The sequence below is a fragment of the Chinchilla lanigera genome, unplaced genomic scaffold (assembly GCF_000276665.1).
Source record: "Chinchilla lanigera isolate Chin_1 unplaced genomic scaffold, ChiLan1.0 scaffold00041, whole genome shotgun sequence".
Classification (NCBI taxonomy): Eukaryota; Metazoa; Chordata; class Mammalia; order Rodentia; family Chinchillidae; genus Chinchilla; species Chinchilla lanigera.
The window spans coordinates 19490125-19513398 of record NW_004955442.1 but is presented as its reverse complement, the minus strand read 5'-3'; the positions used below and the strand labels follow the sequence as shown (position 1 = coordinate 19513398).

At 40.2% G+C, this 23274-nt stretch overlaps 1 protein-coding gene across 2 annotated transcripts in view; it reads right to left on the bottom strand.

Annotated features, from left to right (window-relative positions):
- Pi4ka (phosphatidylinositol 4-kinase, catalytic, alpha) overlaps positions 1-23274 on the bottom strand; it is a 147836-nt gene that overhangs the window by 81392 nt on the left and 43170 nt on the right. For both annotated transcript variants that reach the window (XM_005391836.2, XM_005391837.2), the window contains exons 3-14: positions 22166-22259; positions 19580-19668; positions 15759-15831; positions 14806-15065; positions 14139-14205; positions 9813-9961; positions 6255-6320; positions 3860-3956; positions 2723-2914; positions 2026-2126; positions 1205-1334; positions 197-329 (exon numbers count right to left, since the gene is read on the bottom strand). In XM_005391836.2, the coding sequence (XP_005391893.1) occupies positions 197-329; positions 1205-1334; positions 2026-2126; positions 2723-2914; positions 3860-3956; positions 6255-6320; positions 9813-9961; positions 14139-14205; positions 14806-15065; positions 15759-15831; positions 19580-19668; positions 22166-22259 (1451 nt within the window). The remainder of the gene's footprint in view (positions 1-196; positions 330-1204; positions 1335-2025; positions 2127-2722; positions 2915-3859; positions 3957-6254; positions 6321-9812; positions 9962-14138; positions 14206-14805; positions 15066-15758; positions 15832-19579; positions 19669-22165; positions 22260-23274) is intronic.

Genomic DNA, 23274 nt, shown 5'->3' with positions numbered 1-23274 from the left:
ACACACACACACACATATATATGCACATTTGGGATACAGCTCAATGTAAAGGCCCTGGGTTCAATCACTACTATTGAAAAAAGGCTTCAAACATTACACTTCGAAAATATAAATTCCATTATTTTGTTAATAGGCCTCTGTCTTAAATACCATTTTTCTCCCTCCCAGGTCAGGCCTCCCTCTACTCTGCTCCCACCTGCAGATGTTGTCAATGGCGATGTCCCGGAGCTGCTCATACATGGAGGGCTGGCTCTTCTTGCCCGACATAACATTCAGGGTTGACTCGGAATGCTCATTGGTAACACTGATTTTTATATCATTGCCAGCAACTAAATGTAAAAGTTCAAATCTGTGTCTGGTTCAGTTTTCACTTTCCATCCCCTTCTTTGTTGTCCAAAAACCTTTCGCTTGTAAAGCAAACACTCTAAAAACATCTAACCAAACACTTCAAAAATAAGAATCTGAGACCAACAGGAAGGATGAAAGGAGTGTGTTTAAATGAGAGGAATACTTAGTTTACAAAGTGATTAACAGGTAAAAGCAGCAATTTCTCAATAAATCATTCAGAAATACTGACAAGCACCCACATGAATGCAGTTTTGATAGTCCTGACCTTGGGAATGATCTAACTATCATGCAAAGAGCAGGTAAAAATGGGACCCATCCCCCACTATGAAGCCTGGGGAAAATCTTTCAACTGCTCTGAGCTTGGGTTTCTTCATTTGAAAGGAAAAAGTAAAAATGCCCACTTTCATAGGACCATGGGTAGGATGAACGGAACTACATTACTACTTCCAGCACACACAAGATTCTTAATTTGGATTACTATTGTATCGCCAGATCTCCTCTGAGCCCATGTCCTCTCGCGGGGCAATGGGGACCAGACGGAGCTATGCACATGAAGCTACTGGCCTAGCAATGGGGCATGTAGGACTTACACTTCAGACTACCACAGTGAGAGAAGATGCCAAAGAGAAAATGGTAACCAGAGTGCAGGACTGCAGATGCAGAAAGAGGAAAGACCTGAAACCCAGGGAAGAGGGACCATTTAGGGAAAGACGAAGGAATGGTGAGGAGGAGGAACTGGCCCAACTACAGTCACAGAATTTGTATGAGTTCACACTCAGGGGGCCCCTTTTGGGGCCTTACGGGCACACAGGCACTAAATGCTGGAGATAAGACCCTAGCTGCAGTCATCTATTACCTGTGTGGTACTGACTGTGGTACTTATAGAGCTTCACCAGCACTGGGGATGGGATGACCAAGAAGTCTCGCAAGGATGGCGTCACAGAATGCACCACCATCGGGAACCTCTCACACAAGCGTCCCAAACCCTGCAACACACAACAATCCATCATGCAGCCCAGCAGGGTCTATTTAAGGAGAGCCCAAATCTTGATATGTTCAACCCTACAATTTCCAAGTTTGACCAAATGTCTAAGGTCAAAGCTCCTGGAGGGCACTTCCCCATGAGGCAGACAGGAAAAGGGGATGATGTTAACTCATAACTGTCTCCAACCCAAGGTAAATACCTATCATTAAAGTGTATTCATTTCTTTTGGAAACAAGGGAGAAAAGGTACAATGTATACTCTTTTAATAATAGGAGATGTAGAAGCAGTAGGATTTGCATCAAAAAGTCCCAGCAGAGTAGAACTAAGCACTATGGACAAAGGTATCTTTCCATGAGGCTCTCTGGCACATGTCCACAGCCATTTACCTGCTGGCCTTAGGCACTGCCCAGTAGATTCAAGGCAGCCTCCTAACAAAGGAGGACTTGAGGCCTCCTTCAAGGCCAGCTGCTTTGGGATGCCACTTACAGAAATCCCTGGCATCCTGTAGGGGGCACCCCATGCTCAGTGATGAATTGTGTCCATAGCAGGTTCCAGTCAAAGTTCGTAAGGACAACTCAGACTACATGATCCCTTAGTCTCTGCTGTTGGCAAATGGACTACAGCCTCAGCAACACGGGAAGGGGGACACCCTGTGGTTGGGAATCGAGGTCTCAAGCATCAGTGGGACTGACCTGTAAGCAACAGATAAGCAAGGGCAAATGTGCAATGATGACTTTGCTGGATGTCTTGGACTGTAGTTTCTCAGATAGCTTGATGCAAAGATTTTCAGCACCTTTGTTCAAAATCAGAGGAGGGTACAAATGATTGGCAAAGTCCAGTATTTATAAAATATTTTCTCCCTCGTTAATCACGTAATTCAATTAAACCTGAGACACACTTGTGAGTTTATTAATACCGAGAGACCACACCAGAAGAAGTCTAAAGGCAAGCATCCTGCACTGTATGTTACTACTCTCTGCTGGCCCTACGCCCTCTTGTCCCAGTGTTCCACTCTGTAAGAACGCTTTCTATTCCACTCCTCCCAGGATATACCCTTCATCCTCTAGTTCTGAGCCTAAAGAACCAGCAAGAAGCAGCAAAGAGAATACAGCCCTGAGGCCTTAGATACTTCTCCTCCTCCCAGGTCCAGTGCACTCTACCATAAGACAGGATAGTACATGTCCAGGCTACAGCAAGAGCTGATGCTCAGCTCTGCATGTGCCCAGGAAGTGGCCACTCCTAATGTGACCACCTGTGCTACTAACAGAGCCCAGCATTCTAGGAGTCATTTTGGGTAGAAACACACTGGGCCATGCCCAGAGCCCAGAGCTCACAAAGGAAGGAAAGCGTTTGACTTTCTGCAGTACCAGCGGGGCAGCTTAGGCTCACCCTGCTCATCCTTCACAGCCCACACCATGAGGTCCACACAGGCAGCATTCGCCTGACAGCGCAGTTTGAGGGGACTCAGTTCATTGTGGATCCGATCTGCATCATGTAGAATTTTCTGGAGCTCTCCTTGGCTTGTGTTGAACTGCTCCAGCACAAAATCATGAATTTCTTTCACAAAAGAAGTAGGAAGGTCTGTGACAAAGAGAGCAGGTATCAAAGTTGGAAACAAAACTGTACCAGAAAACAAGCAGTGGCTGTCAACGGCTATGGTCTTTCCCTCTTTAATAAAAAGAAGGGCAATGTTTGATGCTAACTACTGTAAGTTCCAAACACCTGCTGGCAACAGCTTGGACAGGCTGTGGGCAATCGTCTTCTCCACGCATACTACCCAGTAATCAGGAAATGATAACTTCCTGGGAAGGTCAAAGCAATGCTTTATTTTTGTGAGTTTTTGGTAGTGGTTATATTGTTTTTGACAGTGCTGAGGATTAAACCTAGGGCCTCATGCATGCTAGGGAATCATCCAACCACTTCTTTTCTTCAGGCTGCAACCAGTTTTTGCCCTGATCTTGTTACTGCAACTTCCTCTTTTTTTCACATCACAAAATATTTTCTATTGTCAAGTGAGCCAGTTTGAGTGATGACATATCCCTTTTATGTGTTTTATATACTCAAGTCTTAGTATATTGCCTGTAATCCCAGCACTTGGGTGGCACATGCCTGTAATCACAATAGGAGGATTGCTGTGAGTTTTCAGGCCAGGCTGGGCTACACAGTGACTCCAAGGCCAACCTAAACTACATAACAAGAACCTGTCTCAAAAAAAAGAAAAGAAGAAGAAGAAATCACTGACAGTATTAGAACACAGGATCATGGACAGATTTTTTTTTTTTTCTCTTAGTTTTCTCCCAACTTTCAGTCATATGACCATGTTGCTCACATGTAGAGTGTTTTGTTTTTTTGAGACAGGTCTCACTATGTTGCCCAGGCTAGTACTGAACTCTTGGATTCAAGTCATCCTCTCTACAAGTAGCTGGGAGTACCAATATGTGCCAATGCACTCAGCAAGTACCAGCCTATAACTGTATCAGGACTCCTATCCCCATACTCATACAAGCAGCTGTCAATATCCCTCACCTTTCATGTAATAAAGGGTGTCACGCAACATCTTGAACATGGTCAGGTAGAGGGGGTCACTGAAGGTTGTGTAGTAGAGATCAGCACTGGGGTTGGCCTACAAAGGAGACAAACACATGACCATAGACCAGAAACTCTTATGAATGCCTTTGACCTTGCATGTGGAGGCCCAGCCAAGTAACTGTTATATTCATGACTTAGCAATGTGAACAGAGCAACCATTTATCACAACTCACCACTCAGACACTTTAATTACGCTCTTCACCCCACTTAAGCATCAGGCCAAGGAAAACAGGAGCTCATGCACTGATACCAACAGACAGCAGTCATGTGCATCCTCAAAGAAGAGTAGCCCTCCTATAGCAGGAAGTTCACCATCATCAGCCAGAACAGTGACATGGGAAGCTGAGGAGGTGAAAGGTAACAAAGGAGCCACTAGATTGTATACAACGCTGTCCACCACTCCGAAGGTGGACACTACAGCCAGGATATCTTCAGATTCAACTCATATTCTATAATTAAAACATATTAATTTATTTTTCAGCAATCTAATCAGATATATAGCACTGGGGAAATTTTTCACACAAGGTCTAATGACTTAAGAGGCAGTTCCCAGTGTCTGCACACTGCCAGTTTAAAGAGGCTGGAGGCTGGTGGGACAAGAAGGAGTATGCTGTGTGAGGCTGGTGAAGGGTAAATCTCAGGGAGGGGGCATAGTCAACATGAAGAACAGGGGAATAATGTGGAAGGTGTGAGAGTCACATGATCCTTCTGGTAAGCACTAAGAATAAGAGCTCTCATTAAGTGTTATCGAAGAGATTTGCAAATAATGTCTTTTTTTAAAGCAGTGGAAAGGTTTATTTGAAAAAGTAAAAGTGAAGAGTGACGGAGAAACTGGCTCTGCAGAGCAAGCCTGGGCCGAATAAGAGAGGAAAAAGCAAGATAAAAAGAACACCATGGAGGGGGCTGGGGATTTAGCTCAGCGGCACAGCGCCTGCCTGGCAAGCACAAGGTCGTGAGTTCGATTCCTGGTACCGGAAAAAAACAAACAAAAAAAAAGAACACCATGGAGAAAACAGGGTGCGCTATCATGAGAAAAGCCATGAGAGCCAAATAATGTCTTCCTGAACATCACCTCACACCCTCCTTACAAGAGCCTTGCAGGGCCAAGATGAAGAATGGAGACTGGAAGAGGGGACAGAAGCTCACAGGTCTGACTCTGCAAGCTCAGATAATGTAAGTGTGAAGCCCTACAGCTTTGGAATCCCACATTCACAGGGTATTCCTCAGTCAACACCAACCCAGAACAAACCGCATCCAGCACATACATTGACATATGCCCACAGCTTGCTGGCAGTAGATGCAGGGCAAGAGGTAAAATAATCTATAGCACTGGTGGTAAACCTAAGGCGCGAGAGCCACAGCAGGCTGTATCACTGAAAGCTCTAAAAGGTTTGCCATTACTGGTGTATAGCATATAAAGGTCTCTAGGATTTCCCTCCTTGCTTCATACCTGAGCCCCAATGGGATCCAGCACTGTGTATTTCAGAATAAGGACAGAAAACCCACACTAGTTTCTTTTCTTTTTTTTTTTTTTCTTTGTCTCTTTGAGATAGGGTCTCACTATGCAGTTCAGGCTGGTCTTGAGCTCACTTTGTAGCTCTGGCTGGTCTCGAACTCTCAATGATCCTCCTGCCTCAGCCTCCCGGGTGCTGGGATTACAGGCGTGCACCACCACGCCCAGCTCCACACTAGTTTCAAATAAGTAATTTGGCTCCAGCACAGACCCAGAGCAGTAACCAACCCAGCAAACAACAACCTCTCTGGATCTTCACACTTAACAGGGGATCTGGTTCAAATGTTCCCTGAGATTGTAGGACCTCCCAGTATACATATCTAATGATTTCACAAGTATGTAAAACTATTAGCCTTGGTTCCAAATATGTTAAAGACAGAAGTTGTGCACACATATATCACTTCCACTTAAAAGCCAGGGCTTGTATGTGCCTACAAGGTCAGCCTACAGAAGCAGCTTTAGATGCACCAAAGGAGCAAAGATTTTTTAAAAAGTCAGAAAGACCTGAATGGACTCCCAGATCCCACAGTGTGTGACATGGGTGTGTTAGTTAGCCCCCATGAACCTCTCTACCTTCCAGCTACGGAAAGGAGACGTGGACAACTGTCAGAAGCACTGTGAGATATTTAAAAGAGCCACAGATTATGCAGGAGCTCTGGTAGCATGTTTATTATTACTACATAGGACTGTGATTAAGCTAAGCTGAAAATTCATTGCTAAACCCTTTCAACTGCATCCCCTACATGAACTTTTCCACTTTCTCCCTGCAGATGTTTAAATCAGGCTGATTTAGTAGTAATGCCCTCAGAAGGGACGTACCTCCATCACACTGGCTGTAACAGCATCCAAGGATTTGAGAACAGGTTCCTCAACAATCTTCTTCACCTGTCAGGGAGACAAAGCCTCAGGAAACAAATGACACAATGAGAGAGACAGGAACTGTAGCTCCTTCCATCAAAGGACAAATCATTTTTGACAGATAAAACCCTAACTGAGATACAGATGTAGCTCAGTAGTAAGCATGTGCTTATCAGCAAGCCCAAGGTTCTGGGTCAATGCCCAGCATTTAAAAATATAAGTGAAGAAAAATGTGACAGAAACAATAGGCCAACAACATACATAACTTTGAACTATATGAGATGCCCTAATTCCTGGTATCACTTTTCTTACCCTAATAGAGATGATATTAAAAAACAAAGCAAAAGAACTAATGCCCTCAAATTTCTTGACATTAGGTTTTCATCTCAAGGATGTGGAAGTATTCAGGCTTTAAGCATTGCTGACATTTCATTCTCTCGAAGTTAACATGTATACCTCCCACTTGCCGCCCATTCCAACATCCAGGATACACTCAAAGCTACTAGCTATTCAAACTGGAGCACACATCACAATGTGTGTGTGTGTGTGTGTGTGTGTGTGTGTGTGTGTGTGTGGTGCTGGGGATCAAACCTATGGGCCTGAATATGCTAAGTAAGTGCTCTACCACTAAGGTATATCCCTAGCCCTAAAACCTATGTAATACCTACTTACATTTTTTTAAGATGCAGGCTACAAGGTCTTGCTGTCTAGCCCAGGCTGGCCTTGAACTCCCAAGTCCCTGAGACTACAAGCACATGCCACCAGATCGAGGTAAGTTTCTAACAGAAGCAATTTCCTGTTACCTGTTCCTGGCACCACATTTGGTATAAGAATGAACTCTTTAGCCAACTGCAGACTTACTCAATAAATACCCCACCCCTGCAACTATAATACTTGACAAAGGTCATTTCCAAAACGTGTAGTTAAGGATAACAGGCCAGACGAAGAAATGAAAATTATCTACAAAAAAAATCTAAACTTAATTAAAATATCCTAGAAAAAATAATTTCTCCAACAAAAAAATCTGAAATATCAGGCCTCAATCAGGAATTCTGACATAGTGCTAGGAAGATTCTGCTCAACCACCAATCTGTCTGGAACATCAACACTGAGAAGCAGTTTAGAGAAAGTCTTCTTGACAGCAACTTCAGAAATATTCTTAGGCCACTTGATAATTATCCTCATTAATTATCCTTAGGGTGTGTTTTGTTTTGTTTTGTTTTGTGATATTAGGCCCTAAAGTGATAGGCAAGCACTCCATCACTGAGCTACACCCCCACTGTATCTCCTAAGTTTTAATTTCTTACATCTTCAGCCTAATAAAGCCATTCTCTGACATGATTTCTATTCACTTCCACAAAGCACAAAGCACAAAGAAGGCTGATCTCTCCAGCACATTTTCCACATTTCAGTGTTGTTCTCATTTCCAAAACAGAAAATCCAATCATTAGAACCTGTCCATATAATGTTGTCACCACAAAGCCTATCTGGAACCATCCAGCTCTATCATAACTTCAAAACCCTTCAAAACCCACCACAGATCTGACCATTTCAGAACTCAGAAACAGAGTACCAATGCCCTCTCTCATGTCACCTCAAAAGTCATCCAAAGGTCCCAAAATATGAAAAACTTGGGTTTTATATTAACCCACATAGAGCAACTCCTAAGAGTCAGGGGTAAGTCCATTAGACTGAGCCAGATGCTGCACATTCATGATAAACTTGATAATTTCATATCCCTCCTCCACTCCTTCCCCTCCTTGCTTTCTTCCTTTCTTCATTTCCCTTTCTTTTACCCTCAATCTCATTTGTTTTGTGTTACTGGAGACTGAGTCCAGGGTCTTTGCAGTGAGCACAGCCTAAGGCCCTTCTCTCCTCCTTTTCTTTCCTTTTCTTTTTGGTCTTTTTGAGATAAGGTTTCACTATGCAGTTCAAGCTAGCATTGAATTTATTTTGTAGCCCTGGATGGCCTCAAACTCACAGCGATCCTCTTGCCTCAGCCTCCCAAGTGCTGGGATCACAGGCATGCATCACCACACGCAGCCCCCATCTTTTTTTTGAGACTAGATCTCACTATGTCACTAAATTGCTCAAGCTGGGCTTGAATTTAAAATTATGCTGCCTCAGCCTCCCAGAGTGCAGAGATTACAAATGTGCACCACCACACCCAGCTATTGATTGAGGTGTTTCCCTAACATTCTTGCTGCAAGAATGACAAGGTATTACACAATGACTCTATGAATATTATTCTCTTTCCTTCTTTACAAATTCAAGACTTTTAATTTTTTTGTTTAGTTTTGAGACAGGGTCTCACTATATAGTTCGGGCTGGCCTTGAACCCGCTTATATACCCCAGGCTGGTCTCAAACTCATCATAGTGATCCTCCTGCTTCAGCCTCCTGAGTGCTGCGATTACAGGAGTATGCCACAACACCTGGCAAGACTTCTAAACTGTGCTTGAATATACTCATAAAAATAAAAAATTTTAAGTAAATGAATTATATTTGGAAATACTGGTACAAGTTAAGCATCTCTATTTAGAAAATATTCAAGGCTCCAAAATACAAAACTTTCTGTTTTGCTAGCATGTTGCCACAAGTAGAAAATTTCCAGCTGACTTCATGTGATGGATCACATAAAATTATTAAAATTATTATATAAGCCAGGCCTGGTGGCACACAGCTACAGTCCTTTTTTTTTTTTTAAAGGACAAGAGTCAAGTTCTTTATTTGTCTTTTACATGAAAACAGAAAATCTGTTTAATGAAGAACTTACATGTATTTTCTATGTGTTATTTTGTAAATGTATGTGTGTTTGTTAATATGCTATCATTCTTTTATCTTTAAAATAAAAAAAGAGGGGCTGGGGATTTAGCTCAGCAGCACAGCACCTGCCTGGCAAGAGCAAGGTCGTCAGTTCAATTCCCAGTACTGGAAAAAAAACAAAATAAACAAACAAAAAAAACAAATAAAATTTAAAAAAAAGAATCTGTAGGAAGAAGGAAAAACAAAAAGGGAATAATCCAACTGCTTAGATTTTTTCTAAGTCAGAATGAAGGCAGCTGGCTCTAGACATGGATCAGAGTGCCCACAGCTCCACAGTAATTTTAAGTTAACAGGAACCAGTTATTCCCAAGGCTAAGACAGGAGGATGGCTTGAGCTCAGGAGTTTGAGGCCAGCTGGGCAACAGAGAAAGACCTCACCTCAAAAGAAAATGTATAAAATTACCTTCAGACTATGTGTATAAGGTATATAAGAAACAAAAATGAATGTGATGTTTAGACTTGAATCCTATCACTAAGATATCTCATTATGTGCATGTAAATTCAAAAATCCAAAATCTGAAATCCTTCTGCTCCCAAGAACTTTAAATGAGAAATACTCAAACTGTATTCCAAGTTTTTCACTTAAAAAACACAGGTTTCCAGTTTTTCTCTTTAAAATACACACATTTCCACCACTGGTAGTTCCACTAACTGATATTCCCATAGTCTGTTTATCCATCAATGCTCTACTTACCAAGTTTAAGAGTTCCCGAAGCATTTCTAGTGGAATATTAAACTCTTTATAGGTGATGCCATTGAACAGAGGAGAGACAGAGAAGCTGGAGCTGATCGTGGAGAAGTAGTACTCAGGCTCCAGGGCAGTCCCATCGGGCAGGCAAGAGGCTAGCAGGAAAAAGGAGAAAAAACTGGTCTATTTCCTCACATTGAATCCCCCCAATAACCAACAAAGGCATAGACTTTGTTATTTATTCTCCAGTTCCTTTATTGCTTATTTATGTACTTACTTATTTTTGTGGTCTTGGGGATCAAATCCAGAGGCATTCTACCACACAGCTATACCCTCAGCTCCTCTACATTTAAGCAAAGTCTTGCTAAGTCAGTGTCCTCCCTCTGCCTCTTGGGTAGCTGGGATTATAGGCATGAACTACCATACCTGGCTACTTGTTTGTTTTCAAATTACGAAGTAACGGTTGGACTGCAAATCTTAGCTCCCACTTGAATATCTCAGAGCAAAAGCTCAAATATTACTGTTACCTAGTATTTTCAACACAGACAGCATAACTTAATGTGAGAGAAAGGAGAAAAAGAAATTATATTTTTTAAAGACTGACAGATGTGAAAGTTTAAATTCTACAAGGCCCCAAAGAAGTTTTACTACAAAATACAACAAAAATGCACACTACTAGAGCTTTCAAAATCAGGCTTTACTGTTCAACTGGTACAGTTTCAGCTTTATAAGATAAAAGACATTCTGAAAATAAGATGGTGGTAATGGTTGCACAATATTATTACTATATTTAATACCATTGAACTGTATACTTAAATATGGTTAAGATGGTAATTTTATGTGTATTTTGACACAATAAAAAAATCGGAGAAAAGTCAAAACAATTCAGTCATCTAACGCTTATTAATAAAACCAAACGCAAATAACTTTGCAAATCCATGAAGAGTCTCAGGCTCTACTAACTGCGCTAGCCAGGTGGCTGCTGAAAATCCATTAAAACCGTTTGACATAAAGAGCTGGGGATTTAGTTCAATGATAGAGTACTTGCCTAGCAAGTGCAAGACCATGGGTTCAGTCCTCAGCCCCCCCAAAATTATAAAAAATATATAAAAATTTTAAAACTTTAAAAAGGAAAAAAAAAAGATGGGCGTGTTAGTGCACCCCTGTTATCCCAGCACTCGGGAGGCCAAGGCAGGAGGATCACTACAAGTTCGAGGCTAGCCAGGGCTACAAAGTAAGTTCAAGGCCAGCCTGAACTACATAGTGAAACCTTCTCTCAAAAGGACAAAAAATTAAATAATAAAATAAAAAGGCAAAAAAAAATCAAAACAAGGTAAAACATTTTAACATAAAACTATCACTAGAAAATAAGAACAATATGTTCATATTAAAAAGTGACATAAAATATCAACCTATAAAAGCCCAACAATCTGCATAACTTTTTCTCAAGTATTATTTTAGAGCACACACACACACACACAAAAAAAAAAACCAAAATGTGTCAGAGCAGAGTATATAGTGTTTCAACACTAGTTATGTACTGCTGATCTAAGGGTAGACATAAACCAGCAACATACAACAGAAGGGGAGGAGCAAATGGTACCTCAAGGGGTTGAGATGTAGGAATATAAGAATATAAGAACTGGTAGAACCAATGGGCAAAGAAGAGAAGGTAAGAGCAGCAGTTTAAAAGCAGCAAACAGGGAATAAGAAAAGGACATCATGAGCTAAGGAAATATCCAGACAGACATCAGGAGATGAGGTTAAGTATCATGTGGTTCAGCCAGTATGCAGCAGGTACTAATGGAGGCAAAAAACAAATGGTCAAAATCAACAACCTAAAATTTGAGACTTAGGTGGGGTACCACTGCAAGTTGTTAAGCTGTTAAGTGCTTTTAAAAATTAATTCTTAAAAATATTTATACAATGCTATGGAAGAGAGGCTGGAACCAACTGTAAGAAGAGTCCAAGATCTAGCTATTATAAATTATGCTGCTACAGACATGGGCATGCATGTATTAAGATGATTTTACCTCTTTTGAGAAAATACCTAGAAGGGGGATGGCTGGATCAAACAGAACTTCCATTTTTAATTTTTTGAGGTATCTCTACACTGATTTCCATAGTAGCTATACTAGTTTATATTCCCACCAACAATGTATAAAAGTTCTTTTCTCCTCCCAATCCTCATTAGCATTTGTTATTACTAGATTTTTTTTGATGACAGCCAATCTTTCTGTGGTAAAATGGTATCTCAGTGCAGTTTTAATTTGCATGTCTCTGATGGCCAGGCAAGGGATGATGAGCATTTTTTCACTGGCCATTTGTACTTCATCTGAGAAGTGTCTATTCATTTCAGTTGCCCATTTTTTGAGTGGGACTTCTATTTTTGAGGGGTCTCATCATGTGAGAAAGTGTGGTATAGCAAGTGTGGTATTTATACATAATGGAGTACTATACTGACATTAAGAAAGATAAACTTGAGGCCATCATAGGTAGTAAATGGATGCAACTTGAGAATATAATGGTAAGTGAAATAGTCAGATACACAAGCTCAAATATTGTATGATTTCTCACATATGAGAAACATATATATACATATATGCATATATATGCTTACAATAGTATACACACACACATAAAGAGCAAAACAGAAGAGAGATAAATAGTAAGTAGGGAAAAGTTCCTATACTTCCCCAAATTACATATTCCACCGTTTCAAAAGTATTTTAATATTTTAATATACATGCTAACTTGTTTCGTTTATATTACTAATTTATCTTAGTTCACTGAAAAGAAAAGTTTTTTTTAAGAGCAGAATATATTTATGGAGGGAAAGAAAGCTTCTGTCTGAGAAAGAGAAAGACAGGAAAAGAAAGTTTTGAGTTATTGTCTATGTATTTGTTTTTTGTAAGAATTTTTTGGTTTACGTTTTATACCCTGAGTAACTACTTTGAAGATAACAATACATAGTGCATTAACTATTGTTAATCTCTTATTATTTTGCTATGAAATTGTTTCATTTTTTCATAAAATAAAAACTTTAAAAAAATAAAAGTCCAAGTGAAACAGGAGATATAAGAACAAGTACGGAAGGGAATAATATGTAGTCCTGTCTCCTGTGTGAGGTATACTTGAGAAAGCAGGTGCATCTTCCTTCTGTTCACCAGGTCACTGGCAGAGTGAGGGATGGGTCTACTGAAGGGACACATGGGGCTCATGCAGTCAGTCAATAGCACCTGGGTGTGTTCCCAACTGGTTACTTAACAGATGTGTTTAAAGGACATGGGAGGGGGTCCTTGGCATTAAAGGTGGATGAAGAGCAGCTATTTACCAGGGAAAGGGAAGCCTTTAAGGATTCATCACAGCTGTCCTCTGATGCCCCCAGCACAGCCACATGATAAAGGGACTTAGGGTCTGGAGGGATATATTCTGCTGTTGGACAAGTGGTTCTCTTTGTGAGGTAGGATTCTGAGTTAAGTAAACTAGCCTTTAGTTTCAATATATGAGATACACACAGCACATAATGTGTTATACTCTCACATACTCAAGACACACGGCATACAAGCTGCCTGCACTTACTTGAGTTCAAAAACTACCTCCCCTTTTTTGGGGTAGCTTTTTTTCTTTTTTTTTTTTTGGTACCAGGAATCAAACTCAGGACCTTGTGCTTGCCAGGCAGGTGCTTGTGCCACTTATCTATATCCCTGGCCCTTATCTTGCCCTTTTTAAATTCCCCTCATATCTCTCAATATTATCTTGATACATGCTCTTCTAGCAATTAGCATCATCTAAAAATGAAAGACAACACTATAAAGCACAGAATTCTGGTTTCCCCACTTCCTGTCACTTAATCTGGGTTTCACTTCCCTTAAGGATAAAGTAGAAGTAAGTTTGGCATGTGTCTTGTGGGAAACGGTATTAACGTGAATCAAACCCAGTAATTATATAAAAGTACTTTTCAAGTAGCAAAGCTCCATAAAAAGTAATATTATCACATACATTTATTTATATTCTTAATGGCCTTAATAAAGAACAAAAGTAGTACCCACCTTCTACTTGAAAACCAGTGTTTTCACAATACACAAAAATTCTGATGGTAGGCATTTTGGGGCTTACAAATTATTTTCTGTCCTTTTCTCTATATACAAAATATTTGGAAACTAAATTTGAAGAAATTTAAATGAAAGAAAAAATAAATGCTTTCTAAAAGATTGCCACTGTGAATCCATGACAAAAGAGAATACCAGCATCCTTAACATCATGAGAGGTCATCGTGAACCTCCTATCCAAGTACTAAGTCAGTATTCTTGGCAGAGAGGTGACACCTACCTTCAAAGTAATGAAAAGCAGATCCTCCAGGGGAGCTGGGAGGGGGCATGCCACGTTCTGGGCTGACCTGAAACACATAGATCACAAAAGGCCAATGAGACCTCAGTCAGGTTTGTCTTAGACAAGATTCTCTTCACAGCCCAGTCTGTACTTGAAGTCCTGGTTCAAGCTTCACCCTCTGAAGCCTACTGCAGTTATAGCATTCTCTGCTACATACTTTATGGCTAGTCTTTTTTTCTAGCTGCACATTTTATACTCAGTTACTAAGCTGAGTTGTTCTTAGTGCTTGTGGTTTCATCTTTTTTCCATGAATCAATTATATACTTTTTTTTTCTTTTTTTTTTTTTTTGCAGAAGAGAGAATCAAACCCAGGGGCTTGTGTGTGCTAAGCAAGCACTCTACCAGCCCACAATTATAAATTTCTTAAATGCACTAATTATTTCTCACTCAGAATAGTTTGGCATCCAACTGCTGTAAAGCAAGAACTTCATGACTATGAAATTCCTTACGCATTTTAAAAAGGATAAGACAAGTCTCTGTACTGAAGAATGCTAATGAGAAGCTTATATGTTTCTTAAATTTCCTCCAAGGACACACAGTGGTATTTTCTTCACTTGAGCACATCATGAAATCCATCTCTGCTCTTCTCCGAAGAGTTCAGCCTCACCTGAGAGATACTGGACACACTGCTTGTTTTCCTCTTCAGGGTGCCCTCCTGACAGACAGTCAGAAGATTGCTGGGTAGAATGGAGCGGAAATCATTGAAGGACCGCCTTCGGACACCTTCCAGCTCTTCTGGGATCCGCAGGGAATGAGGAGGGACTTTAGGAAAAAGCTTGGAGAGGAGAGACTCTTCAGTATTGCTGTAACGCCCAAAGGCTCTCGAGATTCCTATCAGGCATGGGATCGCATACTTGCAAAGGTATTCTAGAAGATTGAAGCGAGAATGTTACAACATGAGATAGTTACCTGTGAGAAGGCCATACAGTACTAACTTGTAACACTGGATATTTCACAACTCACCCACCAACAAATGTAAAGACTCCCAATAATGTGTGGACTGACCCACCAATAACAGTATCAATACCAAGTGCTGTCATTAACAATAACTTCAGACTATGTCTCCATCACGGCTACTTTCCTTAGGAGGTCTTGATCTATTCATGACCACCTAAATCAATAATACAGTTGTTATGTTATCAGGCACTTTGATTCACTTAAACATATACTTATACCTCCTAGGATCATATTGATAGCTTTATTTACACAATTGGAAAAAATGATTTTTGGAAATCAACTAAACTACCCACACTTTTACAGGTCAAGAAACTGAGTGTCAGAAGGGAAAGTTGTTCATCCAATACCATCAGACATTTGTGTGCAGAATTATGTTCATGATCCCAGATGGCTTCTCAGTACATTAACACATAACAAATGTAATGTAACATAGAAGGGTTTCATCCATCACGTGCATATAGATACCAAAGAACAGAAAAGAACAAAGTCTAGGAAAAAATAAGGGAAACAGTAATCATTGGGAAGAGTAGGGCAGAAAAGGGAGAAAAAGAAAACAAAAGAAAGAAAATAAAAAGAGAAAGGCTTAACACTCTATAATCATACCTTTTTCCTGAATCTCCAAGGCCTGGCACATTCCCAAAAGAACATGCAAAACCTGAAGAAGTGCCTCTAAAATCTGTAATAGTCAAGGAAATAAAACAAAACGAGATAAATAAAACAAAAATTCAAAAGAGCTTTAGACATTATCTTGACTAACCCATATATTCCTCCTCTACAACAGTTATATCAAGGGCCAACCAGCTGACCTTCAGGGATAGAAGCCCTCCCTCTCTGTGCTGGTACGGATTTACTCCTCATGCTGGGCCAGTGTGGTCCTCTTGGGGCTTTACCCACGGGCCCTTGGGGCCACTTTTTCCTCTATGTTCTGTAAATAGGTGATAATCTCCCAAATCTTCTTTTTATGGCTAAATACTTTTACTTCTTTTCAATGTTATTCTTTATGATTACAAGTTATTTACAACACTAATTGCCTTCCTTGGATTCTACTACAGTCCTGTTTGTCTACTTCTGCCTGGAAATATAGTGCTCACCATAAAATATACTTTAATATTAGAAGGATCCCGGAACTCATCAAGAGTAATTGGCAGCTGAGCACAGTGACACATACCTGTAAGCCTAGATACTCAGAGGCTGGTGTAAGAAAAACACAAGGCCAGCCTAGACAACTGAGAAAGACCTTGTCTTAAAATTTTTTAATTTTTGTGCACTTGCCTAGCATGCACAAGACCCCAGGTTCAATCTCCAGAACCACAAAAAAAGAGTGAGAATATCATTACATTTATCAAAAATTCTAGATATTTATGTATGTACCATTAGCTTTTCAGTAACCACTCTGTAATCACTTCACACTGCTAGCTCAAAAAGCATATAGTAGATAAATAAAAAATTTCAATCTATCTCACATCTCACACATGCTGCTCTTAAATTATGAAACTTCTATTTATACAATTAGGTTTGTGGTTTTTGGAGGGCTTTAGTTCTTGGAAGTTTTTGCGGTTGTTTTGCTCTGTTTTTTCGTGGCAGTATTGGGGACTGCACCCATGGCCTTGTGCATGCACTTTTTTTTTTTTGGTGAGACAGGGTCTCACTAAGTTGCCCAGGCTGGTCTCAAACTTTCATTCCTGCCTCAGCTTTCTGAGTATTGAGATTACAAACACACACTATTATGCCTAACTGCAGCTGATGACATCTCGCTTTACATTTACCCCTATAAAAGTTGTAGTACTATATTCCCAGCAACTTGGCAGGCTGAGGCAAGAGGATCACAAGTTCAAAGCCAGCATGGGCAATTCAGCAAGACTGTCTCAAAATAAAAAATAAGTCAGGCATGGTGGCACACACCTACAATCCCAGAACTCTGACAGGCCAAAAGAGGCTCTCACAAATTCAATTCTCACCTGGGCAACTAACTGTTCGATTTGACAAGACCTTGTCACAAGATTAAAAAATTTTTAGAAGAGTTGGGCATGTTGCTCAGAGGAAAGACTATGGGTTCCAACTCTAGTGCCCCCAAATTAATTAATCAGTTAATTAATGACTGGGGATATAATCCAGTGCTAGAGCACTTACCTAGCATATGTGAGGCCCTATGTTCAATCTCCAGTACTACAAAAAAAAAGTTCCTGATATTAGCTTTAGCTCATTCAACTGGTCTTCAATTCCCAACTTTGTGTCTTAAACAAATGAGATCAACTTGTTTTATAGTTCTTCATTGGATGCACTGGCCCATTTTGCTCCAATAGTGTGAGGCAGGCCAGCAGCAGCTTCTACCAGTCAGATATCTTACTGATCATCCTCTGTGATAGTCCTTCAGGCAGTTCCAAAAACCCTATGAATCATTTTGGTACTGAGACTAACAACTGATTCAGGATGTTAAGAGAGGTACTTACCCAGTGTTTTCATTAAGATCAAACAGAGTACAATTACCTCATTTTTTCTCAACTACTAGTTTTGGAAAACCCAGGCAAAGAGAAAGAAATAGGTGTGACATGACTTGCTCATAAGCAATCAAATCTCCCACACTTTCTTAACGTTAAATAAAACTAAATAACCTACTAAGGCATAAAAAGCAATACAAGTTGAGTATCTCTTACCCCAAATGTTTGGGACAGCAAGTATTCCAGATTTTGGACTTTTTCAGATTTTAGAATATTTACATATACACAATGAGATATCGTGAAGACAGGACCCACGCCTAAACATGTAAGTCATATGTAATGATTTTACACAATATTTTAAGTGTGTCTCCATTTTGAATGCAAACTGTCAAATGAGGTCAGACGTAAAATTTCCCACTTGTGGAAGCACACTGGAGCTCAAAGTTTCAGATTTTGGAGCCCTGTGGATTTTCGATTTTCAAATTAGAGATATTCAACCTGTTTCAAATATTAAAGTCATTTCATAATCTTCACTGTCAGCATCTCTATTTTGATACACTTTATTCACTACAAAGCCCTTCATACCTGACTTTAATAAAAACACCTAAGCCTAACATATCTAGTTATGTCTTTAGCCAACCTAAAATAAATGAAGAATCCAAATTAGAAAGAACTCAAAAAGCACTGCTACCTGGGATCACTATATAGGCAAGCAACTAAGCACTCCATGGCAGGACCTAACTATTGCAGCATATAAAAAATGGCTTTCAAAATGATAAATCTGATTAACAAGAAGTTTAAACTATAGTCACAGTCTTTGTTTAAAAAGGAGAGAAGTATGAAATACTTGTTGCCAATATTTCCAACAAAATTAACAAAACTAAAAAAGTCTAGGCACTTAAGGTAAAAGTTTCAGCTACATAGAAATTCTCTTGTATGAATGACTCCAAATGCCAGCCTACAGGAAGACAAATGACCTGCCTCAGCCTTTTTCTACCTACCTCACAGGTCTTTGGAGAATACTAAATAAGACTCACGACATCCTGACAAAAATACTACAAGCTGAAAAGTACTACAAGCAAGTATGAAACATTTCTTAGGACTATTATTAATAGTATGAAATAAAATAAAAAACAATCCAATCACACTTCAATTTTCTTTCTTTTCATCATTCTGGAACTTTTTTTTTTCATCTTGTGGAGGACCACCTGGGTGACTCTCGTTGAGGGAGGTGCAATTGCCTCCATTTTGGCTGAACCTGACCCTATTTCCACGTATTGATATGTACAGAGCTGGCTAGGACTTCTTCTCATCCCTTCAATTAGCTTTAACAATGCATATTGGTCTAGCCGAGGTGCTGATGGTAGTCTTTGAGGAGGGCATGTGTGCTTCCCTGCACCCCCACTGTTCCCAAGAATGAGCTGGGATGAGGTGGGATGTGTGAGCCAGTACTCCACACTGTTGGCTGGGATAAAGCCTGAAGATAAAGGTTATGACTTCCCAGGGCTTGAAAGATTACAAATCAGAGCTGAAGCACCAATCTCAAAACATTAGATACTATCTCAATTGTTATACAGATTATTCTTTCTGCATATCCTCTCTGCATTTGCAGAGGTGATTTCAGGCCTCCTCCCTAGCCCAGCTCATGGCACTCACATACTTCCCACAATTCTCACAGTCACTCAGCCTCAAATCACTCCCTTCTTCACGAAAGAATAAAACCTGGATTCAGCCTTGGGTCGAGGCCTTTGTTCCGGATGGCCATCACTGTGGCTGGACTGAGGACCCCTTGGCTCCCATAACTATAAATATGCCTTAGTGTCTTTATTCTCACCATGGGTTGCCCTAAAAGTGATAGACTGGAATTAACTCACTAGAATTCCAGTAACTTTTCAAGGGATTACAAATACAAACTTCCTGGGAGTCAAGGACTGGGAAAGCTTCTCTATACATTTAATAGCAATGTACAAGTTTCCACATACTTACCTCATCCCTAAGTGAAGGGTCCCTATAAGCCACATCAGACAGCAAAGTTACTAAGCAGAAGCTGAAGCTCTCTGCCACTGGGAGCGCACCTACACATGTGAAGACAAAGATCAGATCATCAGAAATAAGACAGAGGGTCACACCAATTTCAGGATGTTTCAACTCAGTGTCCTGCCAAGGGACCAGTTTACAGTGGCTGCCTTCCTTGAGTCTCCATAGAACAGGTACAAGCCCAGTGTCCAGTGTGTTTTCTGAGAAATACTTCTACCTTTCTTTTAGAAAAGTGTTTTCTTGGAGCTGGGTGTGGTGGCGCACACCTGTAATCCCAGCACTCGGGGGGCTGAGGCAGGAGTATCCTTGCAAGTTTGAGGCCAGCATGGGCTACAAAATGAGCTCAAAGCCAGCTTGAACTGCATAGCAAGACCCCTGTCTCAAAAAGACAAAAAGAAAGAAAAATGTTTTGGCAATACACTTGAATGTTTTCTAAGGCAATTTATAATTAGTGATTACAGAATTTCTCAACATGACAGAATCCATTTATTTTATTCCCTACTTAAATAAAAGTGAGAAACCAATCTCGGTAGTGCAAAGGTGGTACAATGAAAGCTATAAAATACATATTAATGTAACTTTGAATTGATTGAAATATTATTTATTTTCTTTCCTGCTTTGTTTTGGCAAATAGGGAAAAACCCTAATAAGAGTTTCCAAAGATTTGCTTTATTCTGCACAAAGATTTTGTTTTTGTTTTTATTTTCTGGGTTTTTTTGTGGTACTGGAGATGAAAGTTAGGTCCTCAAGCATGCTAGGTAAGTGCTCTACTACAGAGCTACACCCTAAGCCCCACCCTCATTAACTTCTGAATTCGTGTAGTACTAAGCCTCCTAGCAGGGAGGTTCTTAGGCACCCTTAAGAGCTAGAGGCAGTGCTCTGCTTTCATTTTTTGGTACTGGAGATTGTATCCAGGGCCTTTGTGCTGAGTTACATGCCCAGCTCTTTATTTATTTATTTATTTATTTTACTTTGAGACAAGGACTCACTAAGTCACTAAGTTGCCTGAGCTGTTCTCAAACTTTCAATCCTCTTGCATCAGCCTCCTAGAGTTCTGAGATCACAGGCATCCACCACCATGCCCAGCACACTCATGTTCTTACATAGTGATTTCCAAAGGTTTTTTTTGTTAGTTTGTTTTGTTTTGTTTTTGTGAGGCAGGGTCTCAATATGTAGTTCAGGCTGGCCTTGAACTCACAGCAATCCTCTTGCTTCAGCCTGGGAAGTGCTGAGATTACAGGCATGCACCACCATGCCCGGCTGAAAATTTTTATATCCCTGACAATGTTACAAATAATATTGAAACTTCCATTTCAATTTGAATCCACGTGTACAGAAGTGATCACTGTTTTGAAATTTTAAAAACAGGCCAAGAACAGTGATACACACCTACAGTCCCAGCTACCAGTACTCGGGAGACTGCAAAGAAAGGATCAGTTGAACTCAGGACTTCAAGACTAGCCTGGGCAACAGAATGAGGCCCATCTCAAAAAAAAGCAGAGAAATAAAGGAAAGAAGAAAACAGAATCAAATTCCACTGATATTCTACTTCTGAAATTACATGACATAGTGATGGCTACAGACATGTGATTTTAAAGTAATGACATTCTATTTAATTTGCCATCCTTAAAACTGCAGGACACATGTACAATTTAATTTCTGAAAACCTACAAGTCAAAAGGTACAGAGGATCTATGTGACTGTTTCAAAAGAGACAGAAGGAAAAAGTAAGGAGGGAGCAGGGGGAAAGAGGGCAGTGAAGGGGAACAGGGGCACAGACTATTACTTTCACTTTGACTATAAATGGGATCAGAATAAAATACAATTTAAAGAAGCAAACATGAATTTTTCCAGTTTTAAAGGATAAATCTAACTGAAACTTAGCAGCAACAAAATGACAGAACTACTTATAGTTAACATCATGATTAAACCCCAACATCCATCTCATCCTTTTGGAATGGCAGCAATGCAATGTGGACAATTAAATTCCTCCAGAAGTGAGTCTATAACTCTACGGACAATATGACTGCCTGGGCAGTAGTGGCAAACCTATGACACTCATGCCAATAGGAGGCTGTTTGTTATCAATGAAAGCTCTAAAAGGTTCACATCACTGGCGTAGGGGGTAGGCAGGTGACCCAATTCCATCCAATGACTTATGAGAAAAGATTTGTAAAGGTCCTAAAGTTCTTGCTCACTCTCAGAAGAGTACAGCAGAAAGCTGCTGGCCCAGCCTCGTCTCTCCCTCTGCTATGGCCTCTGGATAACAATAAATAAGGGGTTGGGGATTTAGCTCAGCAGCACAGCGCCTGCCTGGCAAGCGCGAAGTCCTGAGTTTGATTCCCGGTACCAGGTAAAAAAAAAAAAGAAACAGTAAATAAGCTCAGCCCACCCTGCTGCAGTTACTTGTTCCTTAACCAGAAGTGGGACCAGCTAAAAGTATCCTAACTAGGTGTTAGTATAAACAAACACTTGATCCTTAAAGATGCTGAACATACTTTCCTTTGCATTCAGGGAAGTATCACACAAAATTACCTTTGCTTTTCCACGCTGTGTTTTCTTCTACCCAATACACTTTTGGAAGACCTTTGAGAAGTCGTAGAAGGTAAGGAACCACACAATCTTTGTGCTTTAAAAAAAAAAATTATATTTAGTAAGTCAATGATTGGGTTTTTCACAAAGATTAAGATTTATGCAAAGCATATCAACATCCTAATTACCTAAAAGATATGATAGGGATAATGTGTATGTAAGTTCACATGATATCACACTCTTACTATTTTCACACAATAGAATCCAGAGGCTGTCACATCAGCCTACACCACAAAGGCCTAAGAGAAGGGCTCAGACCTGCCCCCTGAAGCTGAGTGTCCAGCCTGCTTGGGCCTACTCAAGGGCTAGGCTCCAGTGAGGGCCTCTCCAGAAGGAATGTGTGATACACTTAAAGCTGCCTTAAGTGAAAGGAATTCAAATAGCCCCAAACTAACCCATGGTCTCAAGAATAAGATTCTTTAAAAATATTTTTTGCTACATGTTTCCTCTTGTCCTCTCAAGTTGAGCACTAGACTTACTGCCAACATTACCCAAACGAAAAAAATTACTTTCCTCTAATTTCTAAACAAGCCAATACAACTTCATACTTTTCCATCATTGGCTTTTTTGTTATTTCCCTATTTACAGCTGCTCTAGTTAAAGATTAGATGTGATATGCTGACTAAGAATACCATGTGATGGTTTTAAAAACATGGCTACAAGTTCCTTGATGTTCTTACCACCTGAAGGTTGAATTCTAATTCACTTCCCATTGAACGTGGACTGCTTTAGTTACTTCTAGCATACACAGAAAGTAGCATAAATGTAACTCTGACTTCTAAGACTAGAATAGAGAAGGCAATGCAGCTTATGCCTGGCTTTTTCTCAGGACACTAGTCCTGAGACCCAAACACAGTGTTGTAACAAGACCCAGGCCACATGGAGAGACCACGTACACAGGGGTGCCCTGGCTAAAAGCCAGGGAGCAATCCCCAGACATGTGTATGAGTGAGCCTTCAGGTGATTCCACCCCAGTTTTCAAGCCATCCCAGATGACACCCAATCGAATAGTGACTCATGTAAGCAGATTCATAAGCAAAAAAAAAAAAAAA